Below are 25,392 nucleotides of genomic sequence, written 5' to 3' on the forward strand. Positions count from 1 at the left end.
GATCATCGTCATCATTTGAATTTTGTAATTGGGAAACTAGTGGGGTTGGTGTGACGGTGGGCGGGTGGTGATTGGGTGGACATTTTTGTATAGTGGGCCTTTGGGTTGTGGTGGGTTTAGGGTTGTGGCCTTTGCGGGTTTAGGGGCGGTGGGAGAGCGTGAGGGGGACGGAGGTGGGGGAACAAGAGCTGGTGCTGTGGTGGTACTAAATAGCAATAGGATTAGGGAGTGAAAGCTTGGTTCTAATGGGGCATGTGAGAGCATTTTGCGGGGACTTTGGTTGGTGCCTTCAACAAATTGGAGGGGGTAAGTTCTTTTATATCACGTGGATAACACGTGTGGAGCTAAAATAGGGGGGCAAACTTGTGATTAAACATGAATAAAGTTCACATTGAAATTGAAAATACTATTGTTGCCCAAAAAAACGCGGAATTACCATTGACAACCCAACAATTGAATCACATTTCAAAAAAACACCCCTCTCATTTTCAAAGACAATGGTGAGAAGGCTTCTACCCTGCATTTATTATTATTATTATTACTGTTATTTTTGTTGTTGTTGTTGCCATCGCTGTTTCATATAGAATTGAATTGAATTCTATATAACTAAAAATAGTTGTGCAAGAATTTTTATGAAGCAAGCAAGAATTTCCAGAAAACTTGCAGATAGAGTTCGTTGCTCTTTGTGCAGTGGATTGTGTTGAATCATCACTCATTCACACAAGAAGTGTGAAGGAATACACGAAGAGAATCTAGCCGTTAGGCTTCACACGGTTCACACAATACCTTGGCTCTTTCTACTGCAATCTTCATAAGTATATTACTCTCTCCCAAGTTCCCTTTCCATTTTGAGGTATAGGTAGCCACTTTTTCTACGATTGTGACTTGGCTCTGCAGTGTTTGCTGCTGTTATCGCTTTCTAAATTTATGGGTCTTTTTTTATACAAGCGGCAAACATAAATGGGTGTTGTAGGAATGATCGGATAGATGAACATGATCATATACAATTAGTTGTAGATAAATCAAATATCGTGATTTTTTAGGTGGATGGCGGTCTAAACCTATGTGATGTCCATGTCGCAATGTTTTGTGTTGTCAATGTATACAGCATGTGCAATTTATGTATTGCTAGTAGAGGATACAAACTTAGGTGTTCTTCACATCACTTCTATTTATGTGTCTCTCATTTCTTGTGACTTGTTATTGTTTCTCTGTTCATATGTACAAATTATGTGGAGAGAGAGAGAGAGAGAGAGAGAAGTGAGAAAATTCTTCAATGACACGTAGTATTGAATAATATTAAATGGCTAGGATTAAAAATAAAAAATCTAATAATTGTGATTGAGTTTGACGATTAAAACACTCGTGTTGAAAGAACTTGCCCCACTAACCTGGACAGAAGGAATACTGCACGTGGGTACAATATTCCTTGTCAGCAGACTACCACATGGTTTCAGCTCCTGTGCTCTGATGTGTTGCAGCATGGGCAGCAAGCACGCCACCTTTACAGAAGGAATACTGCACATGGGCAACAAGCACGCCACCTTTACAACATTTGTTTATTGCATGCAATTGTTTAAATGCATGCGTGTGTGTAAGATGTATATAATACAACCAACTGCCATTACAGCAGTAAATCAATAACACAACCAAATATTAAACTTAATATGGTATCAGAGCTCAGGCAATCCTTTGCTCTGCTCTGCCTTCACTCTTCCGCTGCTAGACTGTGAACAGCGACATCTGTTACTGTAGCAACCAGTGCACTGCAAGCTGCACACTCGCTGCCTTTAAGCACAGCCGCTGAGCACAGCCAAGCACAGCCACTGCACACTGCCTGCCGACATGGCAACTGACTCTTCCAGCAAACACACCAAATACGAAGATCCCAGCGATCTTCTTTATCTTCATCACTCTGATCAGCCTGGAGCGATCCTCGTCACACACCCTTTGAATGACGAAAATTACTCCACTTGGAGCCGAGCCATGGCCATGGCCCTCAATGCCAAGAACAAGGAAGGATTCATCAATGGATCCATTAAAAGGCCCGAGTCTGCATCCACAAGTGAATTCCAACAGTGGACTTGTTGCAACAACCTCGTGAAAGCCTGGCTGCTCAACTCTGTCTCGAAAGATATCGGAGCAAGTGTCATCTACAACAATGTTGCAGCTGATATTTGGAATGAGTTGAAGGAACGTTTCTCTCTCACACAAACAGTGTACATCTCTTCCATATTGAACAAGAGATACATGGAAGTGTTCAAGGAAATTTGAACATTGGTGCATATTATACCAAACTGAAAAGTTTTTGGGATGAACGTGATGCCATGTGCACTCTCCCAACCTGTACATGTGGAGCTGCAAAAGAATTAATGCAGTTTCAGCAAAGTCAGAAAACCATGAAGTTTCTCATGGGCCTCAATGAATCCTACGCTGCGGTTCGTGGGCAACTTTTACTTATGGATCCCCTCCCTGTTGTCAACAAAGCTTTCTCACTTATTATTCAAGATTAGGGGTGGGCATAAAAACCGCCAAACCGCAAAACCGCATCGAACCGTAAGAAAAAAAACCGAAAAAAACCGTGTTGACCGAAAAAGTCAACTTTGAGTGAAAAACCGAACCGAACCGTTCAAACCGGTTTCGGTTCCGATTTCGAAGGACCAAGAACCGTTCGAACCGAACCGAACCGTTTTATTAATAAAAAATAAATAAATTATATATACACACACATGTCGTGGTATAATAAGTTGAAAAAAATTGGTTTCACTAAATTGCAAAACAGAGGATCCTATCCCAATTAGGGTTCATTTTCACTTACACACACACGGAGACACCTCCTTCACGCCTTCACGGCTTCACGCTGCACGCACGCTGCTCACACGGAGACACCTTCACACCTTCACGCCTTCACCGCTTCATGGCTTCACGCTTCGACCTCTCTCCTCGCCCTCGGGTACTCCCTTTTTTTGTTATTGTTTCAACTTTCAGCCATTGTTCAAAGTTTCAATTTTTGAATTTTGGGTTTTGGAATAGCTCATTAAATTGAATTCTTGATTAACTTGAATTTCAGGTTCCACAAACATTGTTGTTCGAATTTCAGGTTCCACAGCAGCGCAATCAGTAAAGCTAAAGGTAATTTTTCTGGGTTTTTCGAATTGTTTTGTTGTAAGAAAACTTATCAAACATTTATGCAAGTTAATATTCTCATGAAATTTTTCCTCTCAATATTAAACTGTTGTTGCGTAGGGGCAGAGGCATTTAAACTGTTGTTAATTTATTTTCTCATGAAATGGTGAGTGTTCCTAAGTGTACTCAGTAAAAGAGTGAAGTTGGTGTAGGGTTCTTCCTTGCTGTCATCGTCTCACGTTTCAACTCCAAAACTTTTTGTGAAGAAACCTGTGTTGAGATTCATGTTTGGATTTAATATTTAGATGAACTTAATTACAATGCCTGACACTTCAATTTATGATTTTTGCGAAGAGGCATTTAATTGCAACAGTGTTTTAATTTTTAGTACCATTTTCTGGAATCACCATTATTGTGATCATAGTACCCTGTTTGTCTTACCTTTGCTTTTCCCTCTCCTTCACATGTCTATGATCATCCCAGATGGTTCTTTTTTCTGTTCTTACTATAGTAGTTTGTACTGTGAGAAGATTTAAGGCTAGTGTTTTACTTATTTAGTAGTTACTGTGAAATTGGTCCCAATTTCTTGAAAGTTGGTAATAAAATTTAACATGAAGCCTTCTCTGCTGCTGATTCAAAGTTTGTAGTAAAGTATTTTTGATAGGAGGGCAAGCCTTTTATATTGTTCTCAACGGTAGCTTCAGAATCTGCCTTTAGCACGGGAGGAAGGATTGTGAACTCATATCGTTCTTCATTGACTCCTCTAATGAAAGTGAACTGCTATTTCAAGCCGTGATTACAGTTACAATGATTTTGGATTTTGTAGTAGGAGCAGTCGTGGAGGGAACAGAAATGGTCGTGGCAAACCACGTGGGAGTGGCAACGGCAGTGGTCGTGGACGCGGGCGTGGTCGTGGTGGAGAAGGGAGGAAGAAGCCTGTGGAGAAGTCGGTTGATGAACTCGACAAGGAACTCGATAGCTATCACGCAGATAACATGTAGGGTTAGTTCAAAACTGGAGCTGTGGAACTTTGCTTGCTGGTATCAGTCAGTGTTTGAGCTAATTTCTGCTTGGATATAGACTAATTTCTGCTGTGGAACTCGATAGCTATCACGCAGATAACTCGGTAGCTGTACAAAATATGACGGTTGTGATTTTTGGGATATAGACTAATTTCTGCTTGGATGTTAATGTGGATCAAACTAGATATGGTTCAAATAATTTATTATTAGGAACCGTAAACCGGCAAGAACCAGATCGGAACCGGTGTAGACCGAACCGTAAGGTTCTAGTAATAAATTTAAGTGGAACCGCACCGAATCGAACCGTTAATATATTTTGGTTCCGGTTTTAGTTTAGGGGTGGAACCGCACCGAACCGCACCGTGCCCACCCCTATTCAAGATGAGAAGCAAAGAACAGTTTCAATACATGCTCCTGGAAGGTCCTCAGTCACCGATACCGCAGCTTTCGCCGTGCGGGATAACATGCGAAACTCTGGTAGGAATTTTTCTCCAAGAAATTCCCATCTAAAATGTGGTCGTTGTGATGCAACTGGACACACTTCAGATACCTGTCGTGCACACCTCAAGTGCGACTACTGTAATTGGAGAGGTCACACCATTGATCAATGCCGCAAACTGAAAAAGGCGAAAGATAACATCAATAGGGGAGATTATCAGGATCGCAGGGGTTCCAATTCCAAGGCTAATCATGTTGATACCCAGCCAACGCCTCCAGCAACATCTCCTTCGTCCTACAGCCTCACTTCCGAGCAATATCACAATCTGCTTGCACTCTTTGATAAGAGTCAATCCAACTCCACATCTAATCATGTCGGTACCACCTCTACTATGAATAACTTGTCAGGTAGAGTTTTTTGTGCTTCTGCTCTCAATAAGGGAAGGGACTGGATTTTCGATACAGGCGCCACAGACCACATGGTCTGCTCACCAAGCTTAATGACCACAAGTGTTCCGGTATACAATCGACAAGTGCACTTACCCAATCATGCACTTGCCGATGTCACACATATTGGCACAGTTCATCTCTCGAATGATCTCACCCTTCACAACGTGCTTTGTGTTCCATCATTTAAACTGAATTTAATTTCTGTCAGCAAACTCACTAATACCTCATCTTGCTTTGTCATCTTCACTGATAAAATGTGTCTACTTCAGGGCCAACGATCGGGGAAGATGATTGGGACGGGAACTGAACGAGAAGGACTCTACTACCTTGATAATGTGATGAAAACCAGGTGCAATTCAGCGTCAATTGTTGTCTCTTCTTCTTCTCAGCTTTGGCATCAACGCCTTGGCTATCTTTCCAACAAGACCTTACGGCATCTCTCTACTTGCATTAAAATTTTGAATTTTTGTAGCATTGATGATTGTTTGATCTGTCCATTAGCCAAACAAACACGTGCTCCTTTTCCTTTGAGTTCTATCACCACAAAGGCTCATTTTGAGTTAATTCATGTTGACATTTGGGGAGGTAACCATGTTCCCACTATCACAGGGGCACAATATTTCTTAACTATTGTGGATGATTTCTCAAGATGCACATGGGTTTATTTAATGAATCACAAATCAGATGCACGATCTTATCTCATCACTTTCATCCACCTTGTTGAAACACAATTTTCCACACGAGTCAAGGTTCTTCGTAGTGATAACGGTCCAGAATTTTTTATGACCCAATTTTTTTCAGATAAGGGGATTCTCCATCAAACAAGTTGTGTCTCTACTCCCCAACAAAACGGGGTAGCAGAACGCAAACACCGCCACTTACTCAATGTTGCTAGAGCCTTACTTTTTCAATCTCATCTTCCTAAGAAATTTTGGGGTGATGCAATCCTCACTGCCACTTATCTCATAAATCGGACTCCCACTCCTCTTCTTCAAGGCAAATCACCCTATGAAATACTTCACCACAAACAGCCAGCGTATGCACATTTGCGAGTGTTTGGTTGCTTATGTTTTTCTTCCACCCACCACCATCGTCCCACAAAATTTAATGCAAGAGCCACACGGTGTCTTTTTCTTGGGTATCCATATGGCACAAAGGGATATCTAGTTTACGACCTTCACACGGGTAAAATCTTTATCTCCCGTGATGTTATTTTCCATGAACATGTGTTCCCTTTTTCATCTTCTGCTGCAGTTTCACCACTTGTGTTTCCACATACTCAAGATACTGCATGTGATGATCCCATCATTCATCCGTCCATTCTACTGAAGCAGGATTCCGTCGATCCATCCTTTTCTTCGCCGGTGAGTCCTGTTTCGGTTTCATCTCCTTTTCTTTCCACCTCACCACCTCGTCTTAAACGACCCACTTATGCACCTGGTTATCTTCAACAATATCACATCGACATCAACCTCCCTTCTCGGTCCGTCCCTTCATCTCACTCGGCGTTGACCAAAGTACCAGGTACTCCTTACCCTTTGTCTGATGTCCTCACATACGATCGTTTATCTGCTCGACATCGTGCTTTCACCACTTCCATTTCAGCTGCCATAGAACCCAGCTCATTCTCACAGGCTATACGCAACCCTCACTGGCGTTTCGCTATGGAAGAAGAACTGGCAGCCCTTGCTGCGAATAGGATATGGTCTCTGCAACCATTGCCCCCTGGCAAGAAGCCGGTTGGATGTAAATGAGTTTACAAAATCAAATTTCGATCCGATGGATCCATTGAGAGATATAAAGCACGCTTGGTTGCCAAAGGTTATAGCCAAATTGAAGGTTTAGACTATCGAGAGACCTTTGCTCCGGTTGCAAAATTGACTACAGTTCATCTACTCCTTGTTGTTGCCTCGGTCCAACAATGGCACCTCCACCAGCTTGATGTTAATAACGCTTTCCTCCATGGTGATCTTGAAGAAGATGTCTACATGTCCTTGCCTCCTGGTTTCGAACGAAAGGGGGAGACACGAGTTTGTAAACTTCATAAATCTTTGTATGGGCTTAAGCAAGCCTCTCGTCAATGGTTTATCAAACTCTCTTGTGCTCTTAGAAAGGCCGATTATCAACAATCCAAGGCAGATTATTCATTGTTCGTCCGAAACCATGATGGTAAATTCACTGCCCTCCTTGTCTATGTTGATGATATTATCTTGGCAGGAAATAACATACAAGCAATTGAAGATACCAAGTCTTTTCTTATGAAGCAATTCAAGTTGAAAGACCTTGGCCAATTAAGATATTTCTTGGGCATTGAAATTGCTCGCTCTAGCAAGGGGATCACCCTCTCACAGCGAAAATATGCCCTTGAAATACTTGAGGATGCAGGTCATCTTGGCGCAAAACCACCCACCTCTCCTATGGAGCAAAACTTATCACTCAGAAAGGACGAAGGACAATGGGTTACTGATCCTTCCTCTTATCGACGACTTGTTGGGAGACTAATCTACCTGACAATCACGCGCCCTGATTTGGTGTATGCTGTCCATATTCTTAGTCAATTTATGGAGAAGCCTCGAACTCCACACTTGGAGGCAGCCCAGCGAGTCTTGCGATACGTTAAGTACACACCAGGGCAAGGTATTTTTCTTTATGCAAGAAGTCCAATTCAATTGAATGCTTTTTGTGATGCGGATTGGGCTAGATGTCGAGACACACGACGTTCTACCACCGGATACTGTGTATTTCTTGGAGAATCCTTGATCTCCTGGAAAAGCAAGAAACAAAATACTGTGTCACGTTCTAGTGCAGAGGCGGAGTATCGTTCAATGGCAGCAACTTGTTATGAAGTCACTTGGTTGAAATCTGTTCTACAAGACTTGGGTATCAAACATAAACGTCCAGTCAAGTTATATTGTGATAATCAAGCGGCACTTCACATCGCTTCGAATCCGGTCTTTCACGAAAGAACCAAACACATAGAAATTGACTGCCATCTTGTACGAGAAAGGGTTCAAAGTGGAATGATCGAGACATCTCACATCTCAACCATGAAACAACCAGCCGACATCTTCACAAAGCCACTGAGCTTATACCAATTTATGACTTTGCTTTGCAAGTTAGGAATAATCAACATTCATTCCAAACTTGAGGGGGAGTGTTGAGAGAACTTGCCCCACTAACCTGGACAGAAGGAATACTGCACGTGGGTATAATATTCCTTGTCAGCAGACTACCACATGGTTTCAGCTCCTGTGCTCTGATGTGTTGCAGCATGGGCAGCAAGCACGCCACCTTTACAGAAGGAATACTGCACATGGGCAGCAAGCACGCCACCTTTACAGAAGGAATATTGCACATGGGCAGCAAGCACGCCACCTTTACAACATTTGTTTATTGCATGCAATTGTTTAAATGCATGCGTGTGTGTAAGATGTATATAATACAACCAACTGCCATTACAGCAGTAAATCAATAACACAACCAAATATTAAACTTAATAACTCGTAATATCAATGCTACGTAGCATTAAAGTCGGACTCAAAAGTGACATGAACCATCTTAGATAAGTTTTTCCAATAATAGAGTGATCAATAATAACGAATGCAACTTGATGTGTGTAATTGAAACTAGTCCTTGAGTGTTTACAGAGGTAGGAATTGCAAATTACAAATTACAATATACCTCAGCTGAGATTTTGTTATGTAACAAATACAAGATACTTTCTAGTTATTATACAACTAGCTGGCCAAAGTCCAAGCATCATTCATCCCTCAGATCCTAGACAAAGAGCTAGGGGGACAAGACACGCTTGATTTATGTTAACTTCTATGCACTTTCCCTGCACACGCCAACAAGTTGTCGATTTGAAAAACGACTCAGTGATGTTGTCATAATGCATAACTTAGACTATTAATTGGGGATGATGGTCTTCCTTAAATTCTCTTTGTGAGAATCTCGGAGATCATTTTATCGTGTCTGTTTATCGTATATCGTGCGATCAGTTTTTGTTAAGTATTGTTTGTGTTTAATTTTAAATAAAATAATTCAAAATAATTTTTGACCACATGATGATAAATGAACAGGCACGATCAAGTGATTCTCGGAATCCTCACAAAAGGAATCCGAAAAAGATCCTAATCCATTAATTTGTTTCATTGATCAAATGAATTCTTATTCAAATGTCGTTTCAATTAACTGCCTAAAAGCGTAATGCATTAATTAATTAACGTAAAAACATTATGCTGACTACAAATTACATTCTCAAAGCTAACTAATCAAACTTTTCCAACTTAACCATTGAATAAATTTTCGATTAAATGTCGGTCATTCAAATTAACGATCTTACAAAATAACATTCTAACTGTTTGATGACAAATTGTACAACTCCTGTACCAACTTTGTGTCAATTGCTTGGCTAGTAGGAATTCTCTCTCTCTCTCTCTCTTCCAACAGTGGCCCGGGGAGTGCACATGTTCATTGTTCCCATCTCAAGATCAATACAACTGTCGAAAAATTACAACTGTCACACCATGTATAACTATATATGATACCCATGTGACCAAATTAGGTTTACAACTCACCACTCATCTTCCTTCCAAATTGTGACCGAGTAAATTAATATGAGCAAATTGCCTTGCATTGCATGGCCACCTATGTTTTTTTTTTTTTCTGGTGGCAGACCCTAATGTTAAAACAAGAATCCTAACATGTATGGATAAGAACGAAAACCATGAAAGCCAGTTTAGTGGCATTGATTTCCGAACAGTAAATTCAAAGACTCAAAATCTCAACCATAAAACTAAAAAATATGATACTGTTTAGCTCTTTACATACTTACATGATGATGTATTGTTATTTATTGTAATACGTTGTAATAAGAACGGTTCATTCTCTTTATCATCTAAAAATTATTTCTTTAAAAATTCATTCGTTTTGGAAATGGTATAGTCATCCATATGAATCAAACAAATTGACGATTCATTGTGAGGATGCCGTGAATGACTAGACGAGATCTCTAAATTGAATGAAATTTATAGAAATAATCTTTAGATGATGAAGTGTAAGAGCAACCATATAAACTCTATAACAAACCAGTCAAGAACATAAGATTTTACCAACTAAATCACAACCAACACATCAAATATGTTCCACATATGCAGATATTGAAGTGATATTTGCAACACATACCTGCAGACTGCTTCACAATATCTTTCCCGTGTGTTCTGTCATAATAGTCCTTCATAGTTTGTTATATGATCTCCCTATCCCACACATGGTGAAGATTGGATTTGTTTCTGTACCAACGCAAGGCTATCGTGTTTCCTCCCTCATCTGTCCGGAGCCCGACATGCATCGGCAGCAACACACATGTTCTTTACGGCATTGATCAAAGGAAAGAATAGTGCTAGACACCATATCATAACTATGTTCAACAAATTAGGATTAAGAGCCATTAGAGAAATCTACACACAACCTTCTCCACACAACCTTCTCCTCTCTGCAAAACTCAATGCTCTCCAAGTTATAGGTAATTGGAACAATAAGAGCGTATTTTTGTGAGAGCAGGGGCTTGTGGTTTTTATACTACAAAATCTGGATTACCCTATAATAATCCTACAAGGAATACAAGACCAAATCCTTGTACAAGTATGAGTTCTATTCTCAAGCCAACAGTAGAGTTTCAATCCAAACCAAAGTTGAATTAACTCTTATAAACACATTAAGACCTCTTTATACCAATATGAAATAACAATGATTATTACTAAACTATGAGAATCACACTCATACTCTAACATTCTCCCACTTGAGTATGATTCACAATAGTAAATAATCATCTCAAATTCAATATAAAGGTGATCACATAAGTCATTCATCAACACACTAGTACATAGACACAACCAGCTTACATAAACCAAAACAATGAATTTATAATTGCCTCTGTAACACAAAATACAGATTTAACTTACAAATCACAATGTCCGGTTCATGTTCATAGCAATGTATCTAAGCTCAAGAGTAAACCAAGACGTCTACTCCCACTCATATAGCCCAAAATTGATAAAAAACCAAACCAATTTGCTCCCACTTATCTAGGCCATACTTAACACAAACAAGTTAAGTATAAGTTAATATCAACTGTATTAACTAACAGTCATTGCAATACACTGAATGTCTTATCAATGTGATCAATTGCCGTAACCAATATGCAAACAGATTCCATGATCACTTTCATCCAATTTGTATTTACAACAATGTGATTTTACTTGACTAGAACAAACACATAAATTGGTTTGCTCCCACTATATCAAGTTAAGTTTAGTTCCAGCAAATAGCACTAAACTTCTCATTACTTAAACAAATTAAGTAACATAAATAATTCAACCAATTGCTTCAATAAAACCATAAACTGGTTTGCAAGCATCCAAATGAATTATAATGGCTGGCCTAAATACTCTTAGCCTTATGCTTACATTCGAATATATGATTCTCCCACTTAAGCATAAGCAAAATATACTGCATAGCCGATAAAGAAACCAGAGATATGAACCAATTGGTTCCCGATTCCTTACCTATTGCATAATCTCAGTTTAGTCATATACACCTAAACCATTATGCAAAACAGTCTATGTATAAAAAGATAGTCACAATCCATTCGGAATAACTTATCTCACATAAACCCAAAATCACCAGTTTCAACAATGATCAAAATTAGAATAGCAAGCACAATATTTTTGCATTCAATTTGATCTTAACTAGTTCAATATCTAGTTCAATATCCATCGAGCAAGATCAACCAAAATTTGATAATGTCTGGATATATATCACAACAATATGTCTTGATTAAAACGAGATAATCAAGACCACTATTTCTTCTGGAAAACTCAAAGTTCATCTTCCTCCCTATTTGTGATTTCAACCAAAGCATAATAGCGGAAGCATGCATCATATATGAAATCACAAATATATATATATATATATATATATATATAATAAGCATGCATCTTAAACTCGATGATTTTCACAATACAATAAGCACATGCCCTCTTATGAATTCATAAATTAAATCAATATGCATTCAGCAATGTCAATTTGTGTTGTACAAAAATATAGACAATAGCTCACATAAGCAATTTGTTTATCATCCCTGTATATGGATGAGACAAGCTAATTCTCAAAATTTATAGCTTGACCTATATAATCATACCAGTAAATTTTTTTTTTTTTTTTTTTTTTTTTAAGGTTAAGGTCAATGCCAAAACAACTAATTAAATTTTCAATGCCATGCATTTAAGTTCAAATGATGCCATTCTTCTCCCGATTAGTTTTTAGGTCTTAAAACTACATATACAAAATACCTAATAAGAGTTGGCAACAGAACATTTCGCATTGAAGTCTCACGCAATGCCATTGCTTCTCAATGATCAGTTTCAAGTCTTTAAGCCACAAAATCTAATTTGGGTCAACTAATGAAAATAAGATCATTACAAAATAAAACCCAAATTACACTGTACACAGATCCGTCATATATGCACAATAACGATTCTACCCAAAACATATTTCACATATATATGTTCATTCATCTGTTCATATATTTTCTTGTATGCATGCATCAATATGCAAAGAAACTTGTGCAAGTTCTATTTGATATAGATAAAACCGCATGCCCATAATTACAACATCTATGCACGAATTCTATCTCCATATGCATATAGATTTCATTCATATATGCTATTATATATAAATCACAAAGCAATTGGCATCCATTTTATATATGCATTTGTATTTGTTTCTATATAATACATGCCGACTTGCATATGATATGCAGTCAAATCCATTCCAACCCAAACTTGATATAAATCAAACCAATTGAAAATCAGGAATTGACAATACGATGTGCAAGTGCTGCTCCCCGCAATTAAATACATCGTGATTACCGACATCTCACGTAAATCACAAGTTGGCATCTATAGGGATTTCGAGTTTAATCATGCCTTCACTATATATATATATATATATATATATATTTATATATAAACAAACAAGCATACTCGAAATAGCACAAAAGCCCTAATTCATTATGCTCCAACTCTTCGTACTATAATCACGCATATAGGAGAACAATTAATCATGCATGAAACAGTGAACTGAGTTACCTGAATGCATCATTGGACCCGTGTTCGTCAACCCAATTGCAATTCCTCGGTTCCAAATCAACGAAACAAATTATCCATCAATGCTTGAGACCCATCCATGCGGATTGCCATCACTCCCAATTCCGATGGACCTCGTACCATTGCAAATTATCGAAGTAAATCGCCATTGTTACAGACGCGCCGACCCAAAATCATCGTCAAAGTGACGGTCGGAATCCATCGACACAAATTCCCATAAAAAAAAAAGACAAACCATGAACATTAATATCTCCTAGACAAACAAAAACTTATTAATGTCATCAAACCAAGATTTCATCTTTCTTTTATGTTACTAATATTTGGTCTGTACAAGGCATATTTTATGCACATCTTTATTCATATAAAGGATTAAGAAACCACAATTACCTCAATTTTCAGACATCATAATGAACACAGCGGAAGCAATAATTCTCAAAATTAGAACTATGATGTTAGATAAATGTGTTTTGCTAAATCTCTTTATTGATCTCCAAAGAAGCAAGCAAGAATAAGTTCACCCTTTCCCAGATTGAAGAACACGAGTTTCTCCCCTATTGGATCGATAATGGTAAAAAAAAAATTTAAATAATAAATCCCTAGTTTTTCTTTTACGTTGCCAGGGTCAGAAATAAAAACAAGTATTACTAAAACGACGTCGTATTATCATCGCTCTCACAAAAATACGCTCTTATTGTTCCAATTACCTATAACTTGGAGAGCATTGAGTTTTGCAGAGAGGAGAAGGTTGTGTGGAGAAGGTTGTGTGTAGATTTCTCTAATGGCTCTTAATCCTAATTTGTTGAACATAGTTATGATATGGTGTCTAGCACTATTCTTTCCTTTGATCAATGCCGTAAAGAACATGTGTGTTGCTGCCGATGCATGTCGGGCTCCGGACAGATGAGGGAGGAAACACGATAGCCTTGCGTTGGTACAGAAACAAATCCAATCTTCACCATGTGTGGGATAGGGAGATCATATAACAAACTATGAAGGACTATTATGACAGAACACACGGGAAAGATATTGTGAAGCAGTCTGCAGGTATGTGTTGCAAATATCACTTCAATATCTGCATATGTGGAACATATTTGATGTGTTGGTTGTGATTTAGTTGGTAAAATCTTATGTTCTTGACTGGTTTGTTATAGAGTTTATATGGTTGCTCTTACATGAAGATGATAAGAGAATGAGTAATTCGACTTATGATGTTTGTACGGTAAATATTATCACGACATCGTGTAAAATTAAATGGCTTATAGCTAAGTATTATCTGAAAATCATAAAGAAAAGAGAAAAGAAAAGAATTACACAAAAGTCTAATGTTCATTTTGCCAGGCCAAAAAACAATAAAATTTACAGAAATCACTACCTCAACAACTACTTTTTGGACACCCTTTAAGGGTTTTATGTCAAACAGCTAGCTGCTGCTGTTGTTGCTGCTGATGGGAGGTTTCATCCTCATCAAAGCACAAGTGGAGCTTTAGTGATTTGCCTAAACTAAGAGAAGAATCTGCAGAATCTAGAGGTGGTTGCAATAGAAGCATCTCCCTCTGGAGATACGAACAGTGGGTGGTGAAGGTTGAGGGGGTCACGTTTAAGTCGAAGCTCAAACCAAATAGGAAATCCACTTCAAGAAAATTCATCTCTATTGTGCTTATTCCTCCAACTTTTGCATAATATGCATTGTTGTAGTACCTGAAATTTCACACCAGATAAATCAAAACGGATATAAGCTAGTTAATTCTTCAATATATATACATATCATTACAAAACGTTGGAGAAATTTTTGACCAGGAGGCTTATTATGATGTGCATATAAAAGAGATATTCTACCCTCTCACCGATGATATCGCTACGTTAATAACTCGCATGAGCATACATCCGCCAGTGACATCCAAAAATTTTCCCCATATTACCCATATTTCCTTATAAATGTTATTGACTTTATGTAACTGACCAAAACTTATTAAATTAGGTCACCATGTGCATCTAGGTGGATACTCCATTTATATAGGAAAAGCCAGGGTATCACATGGCTGGACTTAGTTGGATTTTAGAACATTGTTGGAAGCTTTACAGCCCTAAACCAAACGTTTATACATTTTAGTTCTGAAAATTTTCCAAATTAATCATTGAATCAAAATTCTGTACGAGTTAACTGCCTCTAATTTTTCCAAATAATTACAAAGTCTTTTTATGAAGATACAAAAGCAAGAAAGTAAGCAAAACCCAGATCGAAAACAGTGAGACTTCTATACCACAGACACAGAACACTTAATAAGGTAAAACCCATCAAGGAAAAATAACAGTGAATTCATATTCTTTTTAAATGTACAGTTCATGCATGAAACATAATATCTAAACGTTGAACAATTTGATGAACACAATGCAAGTGAATGGATATGGCCACCAAAAAAATTGCAAAATCTTTTTGAGTAACATTATCAAAGATTTTTTTTTTTCTTTCCAAATTTTGTTCATGAGCTAGTAAAATTCAGCTTCAAGACTTACATGTCATCCATGAACTTTGCAGCCACCATGACACTTGTAATCAGCAACCGGTGAACGTTGAATGAGTTGATTGGCAACGAGGGGTGCCTCTGCGAAAATCGATCCAGATAAACATATGCAACGATTAAGCAAGATGGGCTGCAATCGGCATACTTGAAAATCCTCTCTAGGTAACTCTGTATGGAAATGGTGGGTCTAGTTAGACCATGGAAGACTGAGATTTTCTGGGGTTGGAAATGACTGTTGAGGTCGTTCGATTCCGCCACTCTTTGAACCAGAGAAGAGAGGAAAGTTATGATCTGTGTCATCACTGCTGGGTTCTCTAGCTCTGCCATTGAGATGATGACCAAGCTTTTTGTTTTTTTTGTGTTTTTTTGTTTTTGGAAAGAGATGATGAGCAAGTTTGGGTTCTCAAGTGTTTGAATTTTTGTTGGTGCTGAGTGCTTGTGTTGGGGTGTATATATGTGTGGACAGTTGGGAATTAGTGTTTTATTTTTTATTTTTAGTTTTTTTGGTTAAAGAAAGGAGGGAACATGAGAGATGATAGAGGTCAAAGAAGAGAAAGGAGGGTAAATATGTATAAAACAAAACAAATAGTCAAAACTGGTTTTTTTAGTTTTTCATGTAACTATTATTTATCTTTTGTCTACCATTTTCTTGTTATTTGAACTAAAAAAAACCAGAAAACAAAAATGGCCTCAACAATTTGAATTATGACTTTATGTGCCCTCATTTGTATAGTGGGATTGTGACTTGTCACAATTTTTAAAAAAACTCAAAGGTACTGATTTTGAGTTGGGCAATGATTTTCTTGCTTTTTTCCCTTTTCATTTCAAATATTTACTGATCTAAGCGATTATTTACGTTAAAATTCATTTAACTACTAAAAGAGCACTTCAACTTGAGTGCAAAAAAGAAACAGAATGCTCTAACCAACTAATTAATCTTATTTCAAACCTTTTTTTTCCTTTTCATTTCAAACCTTTTGAAGAGGGAAGAAAGACGAATTAACGGTGGATTAATAGTGTCCTTTTCCAATAGTGAATGTGGGATTTTCCGGTTATTTGCTGTGACAAATTGACACTAGTGATGGCATACCATACCCATCATGTGATTACATGTGGGGAAATTGTGACTGTAAAATGGGGGTCCCAATATTTTATAAGAGATCTTGCATCTTTGCATGTGGTGTGATTCGCATACACACACACACATATAATATATTTTGCTACTTTTGTTGCAAGCAATAAGCACGCTTCAAATTATAAATTTAGGGACTGTAGTTTGGGTTTAAGATTGGATCAAATGATCCGAATCTTTGCTTCACTAATATAAATAATGCTAGATTCCGTTAGTATTTAGCAAATAATGTGTATGTCATTATTTGGCAAAAAAAATAATAATAATAATGCGCATTTCATTGGTATTTATACATACTAATTAGTTTAAAGCAAACGACGTCTATAATTTTTTTCAAATTTGAAACGTTGTTGTATTATTTAGTGACAACCGCTTCTAATAATTAAAGTTTGCCACAGATTCAATCTATGGGGGTTAACTACCTCAAAAATACGTTGATAGGGATTAAAAGTTACCCATATTGACATGGCATTGTTGTCTGTGAATCAAATAGCAAAGCAAAACAAAACGTCAAAATCTATAGAAGAAGGGCAAGTTTTGGACACTTTCAATCTAGCATGCATATAGCTCGAGGTATGAGTATGGTTATACCGATATGGCCGAACAAAGAATATGATTATATGCAAAGAGATATAGACTTGCCAATGCCATCTTCACTCAGTTTATTTTTTCTTTATAATAATTGGTCTACTTATATAAAATTTCCGATTGTTTGGTCATTGACCTAATAAGTTACCTAATTAACCAAACGACATGACTTTTGAATTTCTATAGCTACAGAAATCCCTAATGATCTAATCCCGCAATCTTATACGTTACTAATAGATGATGGGTGGATTGCCCCAACATATAGGGTATTTCTCTTCATTGCTATGTGTCTCAAGTTCAAATTTTGTCTCTCTATGTAGTCGACTTTACAGTAGTAATATTATTGCACGAAATGAAGAGGGAAAAAGTTTAAAATGCTATAGAATTCAAATGCTAAATGCCAAACAAAAAGTTAGGAAGAAAAAAAAAAAGTTGGATTGTATAACATTGTCCTATTAGTGTGATGATGCATGATTCTTCAAAAAAAGTTGTGATAGTGCATGAAAAATTGTGTGTATTTGGAATGAAATTATTAAATACATGTATTTCAAATGATTAATTGTAACTAGTCATTTCTGAGAGTGTTTTATAGAATAGTGATTTTGTATGCTGGTTTTGGAAAGGATGGAAGGTACCAAAAATGGTGATGTTTGCACAGAATTTCAGAAGAGAATGTCGGCTATCGGAGACTGCATTTTACAGCAGCTTTTTGACACACACACACACACACACACATATATATGTATATATCATTGAGGAGGGTTTCGGAAAGCTTAGTCAGCCCTTATCTCCATTGGAGCTAGCTGACAAAAAACATACCAACCCAGTTCCTACAATCCTAATCTTAGCGCTTCATTGGAGCTTCTAATTTGACCTTACATGTGTCAAAAACTATCACTTAGATTAAACTAGCGGTTACATTTAAACAAAAAAACTAGCCGTTAGCTTTCTTGATTTGCTGCTGCTTCTTCACCTTCCTTGAGCTGATTTCCAGAATCAGTTTAGGATCCAACAATTTCTAATGCATTTTCTACAGGCATTTTTTACACCAACTCACGTCATTACAATTGCAATTTTAATTACATTGCACACAGAAAAAAAAAAAAAAAAAGAACAAAAAAAGTAACTCAATGAAATGCTGGCAAAAGAATCCATTAATAAGATATACATTTACAGTAGTAAATATATAGTTTCTTCTTCTTAATTATAATTTTGTTTCATACTAAAATAAAGGCTAGCTTTGTATATATAGATAACCCAAGCTGCAGCAAAGATCAGTTGTTTTGTAGACAATCTAACTTCTCACGTTCTGGCATGTTATCCCTTCATATAATACACACACACACACACACACATAATACCTTTGTCCTAACCAAGCAAGCACATATCATCATCTACAGTACTGCACTAGGACCTTCCTCCAACCTCTTGAATAACATTTCTAATCTTATTTGAGCTTTTGAAATTACTGTTAACAAATATCGGGATTAATCAGACCAGTTCTCCCGAGCAATCTTAGTAAAAAAAGACACACTATATCTGAAACAGACGAATTAAAATCTACTATCAGTTAGTTAATAGCCAGCCGCTATATCATTGAACCACTAATCCCACTTTTTATACATGAACATGTAGAGCTCATGTTTATTCACGTCCCAAACATTGCTTAGGTTATTAGTAAAATTTCAAGTGCATAAAAATCATCGTACATGCATACAATAAATGTTACACCATTTATATGGTCAAACTTACAATCTCTTATAATTAGGTTTTTAGTATGATCCACAAGTTGTCGGGAAATGAGTTAATACTGTATATAGCTTACTTAGAAAAGTAAAGTTGGAATGAGAAGGCGAAGATTTCCAAATGCCAAGCTGGAATCGTGTATTTATAGAGTATGTTGGAGTGAAACATGGGCAAAATATGTTAACGAAGAAAAATGATAAGGAAATTCTCTTAAAAATGAGACTTTTCATGGACTCTCTAACATCTCATGTTTTTTGCACAATAAATTATAATGTTGACATGAAAATTCATGTTAAACTGTGCGGTGGTAGAAATTATATAAAAAATCTCTCTTTAAGAAAATATCCTTAACATTTCTTCTTTTAGTACTAAAAGTAACATCTCAGCATTTTATTGGGATCATTACTCGTAAGCTTTCCCAAACACATGTTCTGTTCATGTTATTCCCCTCCCTCCTAAAAAATAAAAAATAAAAACCAAAACTACATTTACATCGTTGCCAGCATGATTTGGCATCTGAAAAAAGAATAATCCCTTTGCAATCGAAAAATAAAAATGGAAAACCAAGACCAACCCTACTACCACATGTTCTCCATTTTGTGTGCATGGTAGTGGGCATCATGTAACTTTAAAATATGTCTTTTATTTTTTAAGAATACAATTTAGTGATGTTACTCTTCGTTTGTAAGTGAGATATTTTGGTTTGAATATCGTAAATGATGAGTTTGATATTAATTTATTTCTCGCTCTTTAAGTAAATATATTATTGTATATAGAAAAAATTAATAACTTCCTTGAACCCCTTGGTATGTGCCTTAGATCTAGGACTTCCGTTAATTAAAATTATACTAAAAATCACTATTATTGAGTATTGACATATACAAAACGAAGGGTGAGCCGGTGGGTCGGAACCATGCATTGTATTATATGCATATGCAAGGTTCTATAATTAGCATATCGAAATTCCTTTAAATTCATTTCATTTATTCTAAAAAAAATAATAATTAATTTCAATAAATATAGATATATAATAACATAGATATCAATCGGTATTGGTTGACATGGGTATATAAGTCATGTTATACAGTTGACAAATGGTCGAAGCAAAAGTCTGCGCTTTCGTAGCAAAACATGGTCGGGGTGGTGTGGCAACACGAACAACTGTGACAAATAATGCAAGAATTGGGAGGGTGCAAAGCATGGGGCTTGTCATGCAGACTTTCGAGTTTGGGCTTGTTTTTACTGCTTCGAATGTTAATAAGCATGAAATAGCTTCAGTGCCGCTGCGTATTGCTGTTGCGCGATCGTAGTGCTAGTCTTATTAACTTTTTCGCATGTCGTCCTGTTCAAATAAGAGTTGTGGCTTGTTTTGTCACTAGCTAGCTAGTTGCTGATATAGTACTGCTCAATAAGTGTTTCTGTTGAATCAAATAGAGTACTTGGTTTTGTATCCTTATCATGAGTATTCCATATACGTACAATATTAGAGTAGGAATGGCAGAATGTGCATGGGTCATGATCATATGCATGCTTTCTGTACAGCAATCTGCAATATAAGTTCAACTAATGCCTGTTATCTGGCTTGGAAAGGATTTGGAAGTAATTTGATCCCAGTAGTTTGATCGAAGTTTCACCTTTTTACATTTATTTCACAATTTAACACCAGTAATATAGGAACTTTTGCAACTCAAGGACAATCAATCGCTTAATTACCTAATCAAATTAATTTTTTTTCCTTCGAGAAATTAGCACGTGTGAAACCTCAGCAAAACTACATGGACCAAAATAAGTAGACCTCAAAATTTATTCCGTCAAATTTGCATACCTAATTAATATTCTATACAGAAATTAAGCGACTAGATATTAACCCAAAATGATAAGAATACAAAAACCGAAATTTAATCGCTAAGAAATTAAGTGATTAACATCATAATCCCACACTTGAATCAATATCGTTCATCAACCTGGGCAGAATTACAACGATATCTTGATCTAATATAATTAACCTAGATAAGTCAAAGATATATTCAACAGCAAACTTTCCTGCTAGTTTATTTTGTACTGACACTGTATCAGATGATTGCCCTGTAAATGTTATGTTTCTAGCTTAGAACTTCAATAGATTAAGTTTTAGGTCAGTCTTTTTTAAGCAAATTTTCTCACGCTTATAGTTAAGGTTACCATATATACATACAAGCATAACTGTATATATATTTGCAAGTAAAACCACTGCTTTTATTTATTTATTTATTTATTTTGAGTTCCACTGCATTTTATTAAGATAAACTATTAGAGCAGTTCCACCATGGGCAATAACCTGGTGGACTGGCTCTCAAACAGTGCCAGAAAGCCCGAGCAACTTGGTCCAGCGTGTGCTGGCGATGGAGCCCGAACGGGCCCGAGGGAGAGGCCCGGCAGAAGTTGCCAGCCCGAGAGCCCGAAGAGCATGTGACGCAAGGCTAACGTCTGGGCGACGTCAGCCACGTGGTGGATGGACTTGGACTTCCCTTTCTTTCTCTCAACCTTCATGGTTCTTGAACAACGTTGTCGTCTCATAGTGGAAGGGCGGCGGTGACGACCACTCTCCCCAATGCCTCCTCCTCCCTTCGCAAAACGATGCCCAGTCGGAGTCCTCCGCATCTGCGACACGTGTCCCACAAACTTGCCGGAGTTTGCTCCGAGGAGGTGACCAAAAACTGGTCAAGGTTTCAGAGAAATTGCAGGGGGTTAAATCTCTAGTTTCGAACTGAAAAGACACCACAAATCTTATCCCAATCAACATTAAGACATAATGAAACACGATTTGCATAGAGAACCTCACCTGGGTTTGAGTGATGGTCCGATGATGCAGGCAACGGTATAGCTAAGATCCTTTAGTCCCATAGATTAAGGTTTCGTTTGTAGTTTGATTTGTTTAATTTTCAAAGAGGAAAGTGGGTGAGAGCTCTAGGAGCTCTAGAGAGAGAGAGAGAGAGAGAGAGAGAGAGAGAGAGAGAGAGAGAGAGAGAGAGAGAGAGAGAGAGAGAGAGAGAGAGAGAGAGAGAGAGAGAGAGAGAGAGAAACTTCAGAAAAATGGAGAGAAGTGAGAAAGATGAGTGGAAACAGAGGGAGTGACACGAGGGAGTGGAGAGTGCACGGGAAAATTCCAATTAAGCAAGCTGCAAAAAATACTATTATTTTACTTACCTATTGTCAGAGCTATTCAAGTGTAAAGGTGAAGATGCAAAAGGCAATAACTATTCATTAAAGGCAATTACTATTTACTAGGTGGATTAACTAGTGTATAGCCCTGGATGACCTTTTCCACGGTGAAACTGCTCTTATGCGGAACTGCTCTTATGCTTTATCAGTGGAAATTAAAGTGCTATACTGTAACTACAAAAAAAAAAAGTACTATATTATATTGATTAATAATATTGCTTTAAACCTAATCTAGCTAAATCCGATAGGCATTAGGAAAATTAAGCAGACCCAGATCATCTCTAATTTACTTGTTTATTACTTTCATGGCAAAAAGTACTTCTTCAAGTCACACTAACTATTAATGTGACTGACATAATCAATAATCAAGGGTAATTTAATTATTCATCGTCAAAAGGTACTGCTAACTAGCCACATATTCAAAAGCATTAGTGAAATTTCTGATTGGATCAAGATTAATGTTTGACTTAATTGCTATCATTAGATATGCCTCGAGCAAAAGAAAAAGATAGTTGGACTATATTGGGATAATTCCAGGATTTTAAATCTGAGTTCTTCAAGTGTGCAATAAATCTAGTGATGAAGAAGATAAGACTTGGCCTCATTTCGGTTAGCCTTTGCGGGCTTTATAATTTGGTGGTGGTAGCTTGTAGTTGCTCATTCACTTCATCTGTTCAATTCAGGAAGCAAGGCATCTTTATAGTTTGGTATATGCATGACATACTTTAACCAGTTTTATCTTTTCAAGAAACTAAAATACATAGGTTCTGTTTGATAACCATATGTAGTGTTTTATGACAAAAATTTACAATGTAATTGGTGGTGAAACCACTTAATATAAGTTTATTTAATGGAAAATTTTATTTGAACCCATCTAATTTCACTCTACATCCAACTTAAATTTTAAATGTTAATTGTCATTTTTATCCTATTGCATAATTACCATTAAGTACAAGATGAAATTAATAATAAAACTAAAAGTTATCAATAAACTCATACTCAATAATCAAACTCTATCATCACTTAATCTTTATCCTACGTTCATTTTGATTAATGGATGATGATTTTGAAATTCTGAATCCTTTAACTAAGATATAAATCAATTTATGCACGTTTTTTTCATTTGATTTTAATTTTTTTTAGAGTTTGAAAGTATATTGCTTGCAAAGAAGATCTTTGTTAACCCGTGGATAAATTTCTCTATAGGACTCGTAACTCTTCCAAAAGGCATTGGGAATTCAATACTACCACCAACTAAAACATAAAAATAATGAAGCTAAAATGCTAGTAAATAGCTTGGCATATACATAAGAAAAACAGACAAGGTAAAAACAACTGGAGTGAAAAAATGTATTTGAAGTTCTTGAAAGCAGCAATGTCATCCATTAACCAATGCGAGAAAAAAGAAGATTGGGACATTGATGATAACGATTATCATCCGTCCTATACCAATAAGAACAATGTATATCATTGTGACTATATTTTCAACTCTAGCGAGAAAAAAGAGAAGAGGATCACCATCCTGCATGGGCACTTTCTTCTTGAGAAATATTGGAGTAGCAAGTTCGCACACTTAAGAATCAGATATGAAAATAATTTCAAAAACAGAGCTGTCTCCAACTGATTTTGGGTTTATTTTCTAAATGGGTGTAAAGATAAATTTATATATTGAATTGGGTTCGTGAGGGTAGTTTAGGTAGATATTTGGGTTTAAAGAGATATTAATAGTTTAATTGAAATTAATATAGGTGTAAAGAGTCAATTGAGTGTAAAAAGAGGTTATATGGGTTTAAATAAAATTTCCCTTATTTAATTTTGTCACGTCTTCGATCTAGGACTTTACATTTTTTAACACTCCCTCTCATGTGGGACCACTATTAATGGCTTCAACATTAATAGGTGTGGTGTTTTATCACAAAATGTCACATACTCACAATGCAATTAGCGGTGGAACCACTCAATATAAGTTATATTTAATTGTCACATCTTTGAACTAAGACTTTACATTTTTCAACACTTCCTCTCATGTGAAACCACTCTTTAGTGAGTTACACGTGCATCCAATTACACATCGTTACCCCTTTATTCTTGTTATTTTCTTAAGTTAATTCGGGCAAGGAGATATTCAACATTCACAACTTAAAGGTCGGGGTGGTCAAGGTCAATTCACAAGAGTAGTCATGGTCGGGTTAGGTTTAGACTAAGGTGGATTGGTTTAAACTAAGCTAAGGTGGACTAAGGTGAACTGGTTTAGACTAAACTTTAGGGACTAAGGTGGACTGGTTTAGACTAAAGTAAGCCTATCTCCAACCGAAGGGTCCAGAGGGCCAGAAGGCCGAAATAGCCTGAAAACCGTCTCCAACCGAAAGCTAAGGCAAAGGGCTGTGGAATTTGAGAGGGCCCTACGGAATCGGAGAGGGTTGGAGGGCTGGCCAGAAAAAATATCTTTCCTGTTGATATGCTTAAGAAAAAAAATTCAAATGCAACGGCTAGTTGACATCAGCTAGCCGTCGCATTTGAATTTTTTTTTAATAGTTTTATTATTTTTTTTTTTTTACAAAATTTTTCCTATAACATCTATTTTTCATATTTTTTTTAAATTCCATTTTTTTCTATAACTTCTATTTCACAAATATTTTTTTTAATTCCATTTTTTTCCTATAACTTCATATTTTTTATACTCCTACGATGACGGGTGATGAAAATGATGTTGATTATGGATATTAAATTTAAGTTGTTGTAGTTTTTAAATTTAAGTTAATGTTGTTTTCGAATTTAATTTGTAGTTTTTAAATTTAATTTGTCGTTTTTAAATTTTAGTTGTAGTTTTTTAATTTAAGTTGTTGTTGTTTTTAAATTTAAGTTGTTGCAGTTTTTAAATTTAAATAATAAATTATGTTTGGCCCTATGGCCCTCGGTTGGAGACAGAGGCAAATATATCACTGTACTGTTCATTAAAATATTAATATCTTGGAGGGCCAAAGGGCTAAAACGAG

At 36.7% G+C, this 25,392-nt stretch overlaps 1 protein-coding gene across 1 annotated transcript; it reads right to left on the reverse strand.

The window, feature by feature from the left end:
* Positions 1-14,453: 14,453 nt before the first annotated feature.
* Positions 14,454-16,673, reverse strand: LOC125471446 (cyclin-U4-1-like). Its single transcript, XM_048571818.1, has 2 exons — positions 15,722-16,673; positions 14,454-14,905 (listed from the first exon to the last, which is right to left on the reverse strand). The coding sequence occupies exons 1-2, from the start codon at positions 16,054-16,056 to the stop codon at positions 14,620-14,622; spliced, it is 621 nt and encodes a 206-aa protein (XP_048427775.1). The 5' UTR covers positions 16,057-16,673; the 3' UTR covers positions 14,454-14,619.
* Between the last annotated feature and the right edge of the window lie 8,719 nt (positions 16,674-25,392).

The sequence above is a fragment of a genome, unplaced genomic scaffold (genome assembly GCF_019419815.1).
Source record: "Pyrus x bretschneideri cultivar Hongxiangsu unplaced genomic scaffold, Pyrus_bretschneideri_v1 Contig109, whole genome shotgun sequence".
In the NCBI taxonomy this organism is placed as follows: domain Eukaryota; kingdom Viridiplantae; phylum Streptophyta; class Magnoliopsida; order Rosales; family Rosaceae; genus Pyrus; species Pyrus x bretschneideri.